This window comes from Populus nigra, chromosome 2 (assembly GCF_951802175.1).
Source record: "Populus nigra chromosome 2, ddPopNigr1.1, whole genome shotgun sequence".
Taxonomy (NCBI): domain Eukaryota; kingdom Viridiplantae; phylum Streptophyta; class Magnoliopsida; order Malpighiales; family Salicaceae; genus Populus; species Populus nigra.
In genome coordinates, this window is record NC_084853.1 from 422,134 (window position 1) to 432,615 (window position 10,482).

Sequence of the window (10,482 nt, forward strand, 5' to 3'; positions counted from 1 at the left end):
ATACCAAAATGTAACATCCATATATCTGGGATTAAGCAACAATCTTATGTCAACTAATACACATAGTAATTAAATTATATATGTGTGTGTGCGCGCGCGTAAAGTGTTCATGTTAAATTTTCCTGAAATTTTCACTAAAATTTTGGCAGAGTCTCCTCTATATCGGGAGGTTCTAAGTTATCAACATTTAACCTATTTAACTTCTAATATTTCACATCTTATAACTCAATCACAACCCAATCATCCTGGATCTCAATCCTACAAACATTATTGTCATCACAACCATAATATTTATAACATACATTGAACAACAAATATCATTATAGAGGAATAAATGAGATAAACATGTATATATGGACACATTCATATGAAATTCAGAGTTAAGATTATTTATTCAAGTTTAAACATTGATTATATAAATTAAGTTATATAAAAGTTGTAATATTACAAAATACAAAGGTATATTCCATAGAACCTAGAATTACAAAAAGTGAACATAAGCTAAGATCTACTTCTATCGTGCATGCAAGGGTCTTGAAACAAAATATATGTTATTGAAACATGAATATCATAATAAATATAACAACACAAATATCCAACAATTTAAAAAGGCAAACATTCATTCATATTTTATTCACTTTTCCCTTCTAGTTTTTATTGGAAACTCTTTCTCATTCAACTAATAAAAACTGTTTTCTCTTCCATTATCAACCTCCATTCAAGATTTCATAAAATCAATCATGACTATTTCCACTTAACACATTACCGATACCACTTTCACTAGTATCATCATCACCTCGTAGGAGTCGATGCAAAGTAATCCCCTTCCCTGGGATCCTAACATACACTAGATATATGCTAGCCAAATACATGGTGATCCCCTTACCCAAGATCCTAACATACACTAAATGTATATTAGTCTTTCCTGGGATCCTAACATACGCTAAATGTATGCTAGTCCACACCCATATCACACTTCTCATATTTTTGTTGTCAGCGATAATTTCATTGCTTAACAATTCACACAACAACCTTTCACCTCGAATACACATACATTCATAATATTATCCAAAATATTGATATCATTACGCAACTTTCCTCCATTCACATAATATCCAACATTCATTAATTCATATTTCACATCAATAACATATTAAATTATGGAATTTAACTATAAAGTATATGTACAGATCACCTACCTACAATAGAAGTCCTACTTGTGCTCCCCTGCTGCTACTGTTGCACCACGTTTGTGGTCCCTCCTACGAATTACAGGTTTATCTCATAAATTTTCCTCATTCAAAGATATGTTTTATAATAATCATATAAACAACCAATAAGTCTTTCTTTCAATCATTTCTTTATATTTTATGTTTTTCTCATTACACCAATAATATTGTCGTTCTTTGTCCAACCATAGTTATCTTTCCTTTCTTTATATTTGAATTGTTACTGTTTAAATCTCGAACTGTTACTGTCCAACTATTACTGTCTAGACATTGGACTGTTACTGTTTAACTGTTACTGTCTAGACATTGGAATGTTATTGTCTAACCGTTACTGTCCGACCTCTTCTTAAATTTTTAACTATATCCAGAGTTCTATAACTCCGTTTCAAATGAGATTAGTCTCATTGGAAAGCTAAGACACGAGACTACAAGTTCTCTGAAGGAAGGAGAACCCGGTTCTACCCCCAAGATGGTTAAAATTGCTCATCAACTAATCAGTTCTACTGCCCTACAGGGTCTATCATGACCCAGTCTCTATTGGTGACACATAACTAGAGTTTTATAGCTCCAAATTGAGCAAGACCAATTTTTTTAATTAGTCAATATCCAAAACTATAATTTCTATAAGGAACCTATTCTTAATTCCTTCATCCCCCTACCTGAAATCTCATCGAAAGTCGGGAGATGAGCCTGTCCAAATTCATCACCCCTTCCATTCACACATAACATTCACAAACTACATTTTCTAGGTAAATCATCATGGTTTCATGTCTCCAATCATATACAACACATGAATTAACTTAATTTTAACATTTATTACATTTTCCCCAATTCAAATCTAAGAACCTTAATCTCTAATTCAACATCAAGGCATTAATTCATAATCAAATTTGAAACGACTTATAGGATCATGATTATAACATCTTACCCGGTAAGAATCAAGGTTTCGATCTTCAACCAGTCGAAGATTTTTGACTCCCCCTTTTTCCTATGGATAGCCAACACTCCCCTCCCTTTTTCGTTCAAATTTTTCTTGTTAATTCCTTGCTCCTAAGTGTTTATTCTATCTATAAACTCTTAATATTGGATAGGTTCTTGAAATTTGATATTTCTCTCTTGATTTGCAAGAATGGATACAAAAACTCCTCCTTTTATTTTCTTATGGTTGTTGCAGATTTTTGGTAAGGAAGGAAGTATTTATATTTTATACTCTATAATTTCTCTTATTTGCACTTGGACCCCATTTCCTTTAAGTGTATTATTTCTTCAATTAAATCCAACCCTCGACATTACCGGGTTTATTTATAATACTTCAAATTATTTCGCCCGAAAATTTATATTAAAAAATTTATGAATTTCTATTTTTATTTAACCATATGCATGAATTTCTTCACTTTTATTTTTCATATAGTTAATTTACAATTTAAGCAATCTTTATTTTTTTTCTGGGATTTACAATGATCTAATAACCTGACCGATGAATATAACGAATTAACCCAGGCGAGATCAAGTTTTTATTTGGCTTACAATTGTTTGTTTTTTTTTATCCTTCTAGATGTTTGATTATTTTTTTTTATTTCTAATTAAATGACTCAAATCAAGTATGCATGTGGTGATATTATTTTTTATTTATTTATATTTCATCGTAACTTTGGTTTTTACGTTGAAAAATGATTTTTTTTTTTTGTTATTTTAATATGCTTGAATCGACTTAACATTTTTTTTCTCTTAATTTTTATTTTTTTTATCGTACTCTCAAAGGAGCACAGTCTTGTAGCTATTAAAGTAAGTACATTACACGTAGACATACAAGGATAGGTTGCTGTAACTATGAAAATGATAACGTCATTCTCGAAGACGCGAACAGCCTAACAAAATAAATTACGAGCAGTTCTCTTCTTCTTCCCTCTTCGGAAGAAAGTCAACACCTTGCATAAAAATGGCGAGTCATACGTCTGCTCTGTTAAGACAAGTTCAAGTAGCTCACCAATTCGATTACGACTCCTTGCTCCGCTATGCCTCTGTCCATGTACCTGGCTTCCCTTCCTCGGCACCTTCATCTTTCACTGTCAAACAGGTTAGTACACTACTACTCAACTTTTACCAATCGTTTTTTTTTTCTTTTATGATTTTGTGTGTGATATTTTAGTTTGGACATGGACAATCGAATCCTACGTTTTTATTGGAAGTGGAAAATGGAGGTTTCGTGAAACGCTACGTTGTGAGGAAGAAACCGCCTGGTAAATTGCTTCAGTCTGCTCATGCTGTTGATAGAGAATATCAGGTAACTAACTTCTGTTCTGTTGATTTTGATTGAATGGAAATTTATGAGTTTGATTCTGTTTGGTTACTGAGAAAAAAATTGAAGGGAAAGTGAATTTTGTTTGCTCTGTTTTTTATATGTGACAGGTTCTTCGGGCGCTGGGAGAAAGTACAAAAGTTCCAGTGCCCAAAGTGTTTTGTTTGTGTAGGGATGCGAGTGTGATTGGAACTGAATTTTATGTAATGGAGTATTTGGAAGGACGCATTTTCATAGATCCTAAGCTTCCGGTATCTTTTTTTTTTTTTTTTTAATTTAGATTTCGTTGAGTAATTGTAATATGAGCTTGAGGGGTTAAGACTTAAGAGTTGTGATCACGGATTATCATGTTTTGATTCAGGGTTTGGCACCAGAGAGGAGAGGGGCAATTTATAGAGAAACTGCTAAAGCATTGGCTGCTTTACATTCGGTTGATGTGGATGCTATTGGTTTAGGAATATATGGACGTCGAGAACACTATTGTAAAAGACAGGTGGTGAATTTTTCTGTCAAGATTGCAAGCTTGTTGCCTTTGTTTAATATACCTACTGGTGCCCAGCACCATAAATTGAGTTAATGTGGTGTTTTGAATGGGAGTGGGGTGTTCGAAGGACAGTTTAACTGTTTCCTTTCCACACAATGACGGTGCTTATGATTTGTTTTTTATTTGGTGCCTCTTTAGGTAGAGAGATGGACCAAACAATATATTGCATCAACATGTGATAGCAGGTATCCGAGTAATCCAAAGATGTTGGAGCTGGCTCAATGGTTGCTGCAACATATTCCTAGTGAAGATTCCTCAAGAGCATCGGGAGGAATTGTTCATGGAGACTTTCGCATAGATAATGTTGTATTTCATCCCAATGAGGCATGTTGCTGCAAATGCTTTTATATATATATATATATATAAAGTATCACCGAGTTAGTTGAATATTTGATTAAAGTATCTGACTGCACTATAACATGGTATTGAGATTAAAAATGCAGCAAAATTAATGCTTTAGATGATCATATTGTGAGATCTGAATGTTTTAAATAGTATCAGGAATCTAATGAGACTCTTAATGTGCAGGATCGAGTAATTGGTATTCTTGACTGGGAATTATCCACGCTGGGAAACCAGATGACTGATGTTGCGTACAGCTGTTTGGTATTGACCCAAATTTCAAATTTCATTTTTTTTATGGAAAGAGTATTTTCCCGTGTTTTTTTTTAACCGTTTTTTTTTAACCTTACAGTGCAGATGGCAGTTTTTCTTTCTGGATATGGTCTCAAAATATAGAGGATAAATACTTTTTCTTTAGCTTTTAAGCAACAATTTTAAGTTGATTGTATGTATCTTTTTTGGCAGGCTTACAATGTTGATATTAACCTTGAAAATCAACAAGCGGGTAAAGGTTTTGAACTTACCGGAATTCCAGAAGGAATTCCTTCACAGGCAGAATTTTTGGCAGAATACTGCTCTGCATCAGTAAGATCCATTGTGAAACTTTTATTTCATAATGTTTTCCTTCCACATTGTTCAAATATGATTCTTTGTGAGGAAATTAAACTATATGGATATGTTTTCTATGTGGGTCTTGAAAATTGAATCTAGTAGTTGATTCAAAAAGATGTGAGTAGATTTGATTGAAAGAAAATATGAATTTATTTATGGTTAATGCAACTAAACTGAGCATATCTGTCTAGTAGATTTTACAAATGATGCATTCTGTGCCAAGATCTGTGTGTGTGATTTCTTTTTATGACTTTCCAAATGCACTTTTACTGCTTGCAATTTGTATACTGAAGGAGATTGACAGACAGCTGTGAATTCTATTTCTATCTAGGTCATGAATTCTGTTCAGGATTGATTCCAGGCTTTCCCGCATGTCTGTTCTCTCCTAGATTTGTTGACCTTCAACCTATTTTTGAAGTTATCTTTTAAAAGCGTCATATACACATTCTGTGGATTTTTATTTCTTTTCGGAAGAAATCAAGGTAACTACAAGATGTGTGAATTAGGTGTTTAAGAAACAGATCTAACGATTTGTTGAAAAAGCTGATAATGCAGCTAACCTGTAGGGTTTGAGATTATATTTTCAATGCTACATGCTTTATAATTCAGTCCTCTTGACTTTCTTGATGCAATTTTAGTACTTAGAAGTAGGAGAAATTGACAGGTATTTTTAAATGTTCCGTATCAATGAATGCTTGTTACTATTGATTCTTGCATGTTTTACCCTCCTGCTACTATGAAGCTGCCCACTACTTGCTCTTGCCTTGTTTTATCAATGCACATGGTAGATGTTTATTTGATGACTTAGACTGGAAATGTTGCAATTTAGGGAAAACCATGGCCTGCTTCTGTGTGGAAGTTCTATGTTGCCTTTGCCATGTTTCGTGGGGCAGCAATCTTTGCAGGGATATACAGTCGATGGCTTATGGTAATGTTCAAAGGCAAAACTTGATATTCTTTGTGTTAGGCTTGTGGTAAAAGCTCTATAATTGGAAGATCAATAAATTAACATTGTGGTAAAATCTCTATCAGTTGTAGGTCAATAAATTAACATTGTATTTTGTCCCCATGATACTGCAGGGCAATGCCTCAGGAGGTGAGCGTGCTCGAAATTCAGGAAAGCAAGCTAATGATCTTGTAGACTTTGCGTGGGCTTATATTGCAAAAAAATCTGTTCTTCCTGATCACCCTGCATCAGGTAGATGCTTCTCTTTTTTATTTTTCTTGGCCTTTTGTTATTTTACCTATAAAAGTCATATTTAAGAACATTATTCTTCTATGGGTTGCATAATTCAACTTTGATCCATCATGCTACATGGTTTAACATTGGGTAGATTGAGGGCATGCCAGTGATATCTCTATTGATATTTTAGGTTTTCAGTTGCAACATTATCATTATCTTTACCTAATCTATTATTTAGTGTGCTATTCTCTTAACTATCCAGTTCTTATTGCACGAGATTGCATGAAACAATTTGGTGACGGGAATGCAAGTGGGAGATTTGTTCCTAGCAAAAGGGTCCTAACATTGAGGAACAGGTTAATCAAGTTTGTGGAAGATCATATTTACCCCATGGAGAATGAGTTCTATAAACTTGCTCAGTCTCCTTCACGTTGGACAGTGCACCCAGAGGAAGAGAGGTTAAAGGAGCTGGCAAAGAAAGAAGGATTGTGGAACTTATGGATACCTGTATTTCTGCTTCTGCCTTTTTGAGCTCCAATGTTTCTTTTTAGTCTTATTACCTTTTCTAACTCTACAAAAGAATGATTGGAATCATGAGAAACATGTACTTTTTTGCAGTTCGATAGTGCTGAGAGAGCTAGAAAATTACTATTTGATGGGAGTGGTCATATGATCTCTAATGGTGAGCATGATCAGTTCCTTGGTGCGGGTCTCTCAAACCTTGAATATGGATACCTCTGTGAGATCATGGGGCGTTCAATTTGGGCTCCACAGGTGTTAAATTGTGGCGCACCTGACACAGGAAATATGGAGGTAAATTTTATTTTCTGATTTTATAGGGTCTGGGAACAATTTATTAGCATGCATGCTCATCTTCTACGATTAATTTTGAAATATTGTCTCAAACTCAAAAACTGGGAAATATAATTAGAGTAGGGATGGGGCGAGTTTTTTATGTGTATTTTTTTATGCATCCTAAGTACATCTATAACCATCATCAACATCCGACCCGTACCCGATCAAGTCGAATCAGGTGAGGTCTTTTCCTCCCGTTGAATACCTTCGGTGTTGTAGTCAATTCAACTTTTTTGTCTTTAAAAATTAAAACTCTTTGAATTTTCAATAGCACCTTGCAGTATCACATCGTAATAAATAATCTCATGTATCCAATGATAATTTTCTTCATGTCACATTTAAAATTTTAATATTAGATATGATTTAAGATATAGAGGTATGCCATTAAATATCACTAGTAATGTGTACCAATTAGCAACTTGTATGATTATGTATATGAATCATTCAAGACCTCTTTTATATTTGGAAATCACATATATGACATTGAATTAAGTGATTATTATTTTTTAATTGATTTATATCATGTATTTCAAAATGAGTATATCAACTAAATAACTTATATCATATATCACTTAGTATTTGATAGAAATGTATTTTGTATAATACTAAGGGATACTAACATACTAATATATTCATAATTATTACTCATTAAATATCATACATTTATAATTATAAATTAAACTTCAACTTTAAAAGAAAATAAAAAAAATATAGTATTGTAATAATAATTATATATACTTAAAGAACTTATTTAGTAAAATTTAGTTAAAAATTAAAAATTGAATAATTAGATTTGCTTTATTGGGTTTATAATGATTATATACATGTATTGACAAAAAAAAATACTAAATAGTAAAGATATTAGGTTAAGTGATGGGGTAGATGGAACCTTCACTTGACATCTGATCCAAGTTAAACTAGGTTCGGTTTTCACCCGACCTGCTTGGCCTCAGTTTAACTAGGTATAAACTCGACCCAATTGGGTTAGGTGATGGGTGAAGTGAATTGCCATCTCTAAATTAGAGTCACATAAAAAACATACATGCATATATACATATTAGACCTGTTCATGGTTTGGGTAGCTCAATAGGCTATCTCAGGCCCATATGTTATTGGGTGTGTTTTAGCTTAATGGCATGATCAATTAATAATTGGTTTTTAAAATCATATTCATAAATGAATATTTGACTTGGTGGCTTGGCCCGATTAACAATCGAATTGGGCCAAGGCTTGACATTTTTCCAAATAGGTAGCCACTGGCAACCATCACCTTTCTTTTCTCTCTCATGTAATCTCTCTCTCTCAAGTTGTTCTATAATGCTTGCAGTGATATGAAATCTCTCACCATAGATTTGGGGACAGAGGTTTGAAGTTTTGATGGTATATGTGTGGGCAAGTGGTGTGATATTCATGGTGTTGAGAATTTTGTTCGTGTTTGGCCAAGTTTACTAATCTGAGATTATACACAAATCATTTCCTGCAAGTCGTCTTTTGTGTTCTTGATGGGAGAATGAATGACCTTTGGTTTTATTTGTGTTGGAAAATGGATTAAAATTTCTTGCAAAGCTAATACCCTCTCCTTTATCACCTCAGTTCTTCAACCATTTTTTGGCTAATACCATCCCTTTTATCAACCTCAAGTTCTTCAACCATTTTGTTGTTGTTGTTGATGATGATGAACAATTAAAGCATCGAGTCACCTAAAAAAATCATCCCTTCTTTTCCATGAACATATATTTTTTAATAAGCCTATAACGCGGCATATAGCTTGGTTAAAAGTTAGGGTTTTCAAGTTTAAGGTTACCTAAGTTGTAGATTAAATTTAAAGAAAACTTTATAGTGTTTTATTAAAAGTCTGAATAATAATCGTCCTTTCAAAATAAACTACACTTCCCAATTTATATTAGTCTAGAAATCCTATATAGGAAAGAATTTCTAATTAAAATTTATGTAATTAATAGAATCTATTTAGTATTAGGATTTCTAAATAGTAAAATATTAATTAAAGAAAAAATAATTAAAATCCAAAATTAATTAGGAAAATAATTAAAATAGTAACTTAAGGCTTCATAACTTAAGGAAAATAATTAGAAAGGATAAATGTCTGACACATTAAAAGTTCTGAAAATACTCATATTATCATGTAAATCGATAACATATGACCCTCCTGGAAATCTCTCTTTACAAAGGAACATCATTACCTTATCTCCTTCTTTAAACACTTTATCACGGTGGTTCCTATCAACAACTTCTTTGTATTTGGTATTGGTTTTCATCAACTTCTGCTTCACATCCTTCATAGTAGCTTGCACATCCAAAACTATCTTCTCGGCAGCCATACTAAACCCAACACCCTTGTAAACTAGCACATAATCTAGCACATGCTTAGAACACTGAAGATACAAAATCTTGAATGATGATTTACTCTTGGCATTATGGCTTGCACTGCTGTATACAAATTCTGCTTGTGCAAGGCATTATTCCACTGTTTCAGTTTGCACCGCAATGCTCCTTATCAAGTTTTCAAGTTTCCGATTCAGTGATTTTATTTTCCCATCTGTTTTGTGGATGTGCTATACTACTGAATTGTAATGAATAACCATAAGATTTCCACAATGCACGCCAAAAGTGACCAAGAAACTTACTATCTCTATCAAAAGTGATGGTCTTTAGCACCCCATGTAAACGAATCACTTCTTGAAAAAAAAGCCAAGCAATAGCAGACGCGTCATTTGCTTTTTTGCAAGGAATAAAATGCGTCATTTTGTTAGAACCTGTCAACTACAACAAATACAGAATTCATCCCCTATTATGTACACAGTAATCCAAGTACAAAATCTTTAGACAGTCTTCCCATATGTTTTTAGGAATAGGAAAAGGTATATATAGACCTGTATTTTTGCACAAATTTACCAGTAACTCATTTTAAGTGAAGCCAATAATATTTGTCATTGACTATATCAGCAGTCTTCTATTGCCCCAAGTGACCAGCCAAACCTTTTCCATGCAAAACTCGAATTACCTTCTCTCGCAACGAAGATCGAGGAATGCAAAGTTGATTACCTTTTATTAGAAATCCATCATAAATATGAGTCATCAATGAGCACATTCTTGCACTTCTTCCACGCCTAACTGAAATCCTCATTATGCTCATGCAATTCTTTTAAAAGTAAAATCTAGTGATCTCTCTCCTTAGAGTAACCAACAAGATTGCTCTTTAACTCAAAGTATCAACAACTCTATTCTGAACTCTAGTCTTATATACAATTTTGATTGAAAATCGTTATAGGTAAGTGACTCATCTTGCATGCATGTCATTACTTATTCTCTTTTAATTAAGTAAAAATTTCAGCACCCTCCGGTAGAATACAACGCAAACTTCTTATCAATCAAATAATGCTCCGACTTCTTAAGAGTT

General features: G+C 33.2%; 1 protein-coding gene across 2 annotated transcripts in view; it reads left to right on the forward strand.

Annotated features, from left to right (window-relative positions):
- The first annotated feature begins 3,039 nt into the window (after positions 1-3,039).
- The window catches only part of LOC133682799 (probable acyl-CoA dehydrogenase IBR3), a 12,824-nt gene continuing 5,381 nt past the window's right edge, over positions 3,040-10,482 (forward strand). The window contains exons 1-11 of one of the 2 annotated variants that reach the window (XM_062106326.1): positions 3,040-3,306; positions 3,379-3,513; positions 3,639-3,779; positions 3,890-4,021; positions 4,211-4,396; positions 4,601-4,678; positions 4,880-4,999; positions 5,856-5,954; positions 6,107-6,224; positions 6,448-6,716; positions 6,828-7,022. In XM_062106326.1, coding sequence (XP_061962310.1) covers positions 3,169-3,306; positions 3,379-3,513; positions 3,639-3,779; positions 3,890-4,021; positions 4,211-4,396; positions 4,601-4,678; positions 4,880-4,999; positions 5,856-5,954; positions 6,107-6,224; positions 6,448-6,716; positions 6,828-7,022 — 1,611 coding nt within the window. In that variant the 5' untranslated portion in view covers positions 3,040-3,168. The remainder of the gene's footprint in view (positions 3,307-3,378; positions 3,514-3,638; positions 3,780-3,889; positions 4,022-4,210; positions 4,397-4,600; positions 4,679-4,879; positions 5,000-5,855; positions 5,955-6,106; positions 6,225-6,447; positions 6,717-6,827; positions 7,023-10,482) is intronic. The other variant, XM_062106327.1, reaches the window with a different exon arrangement.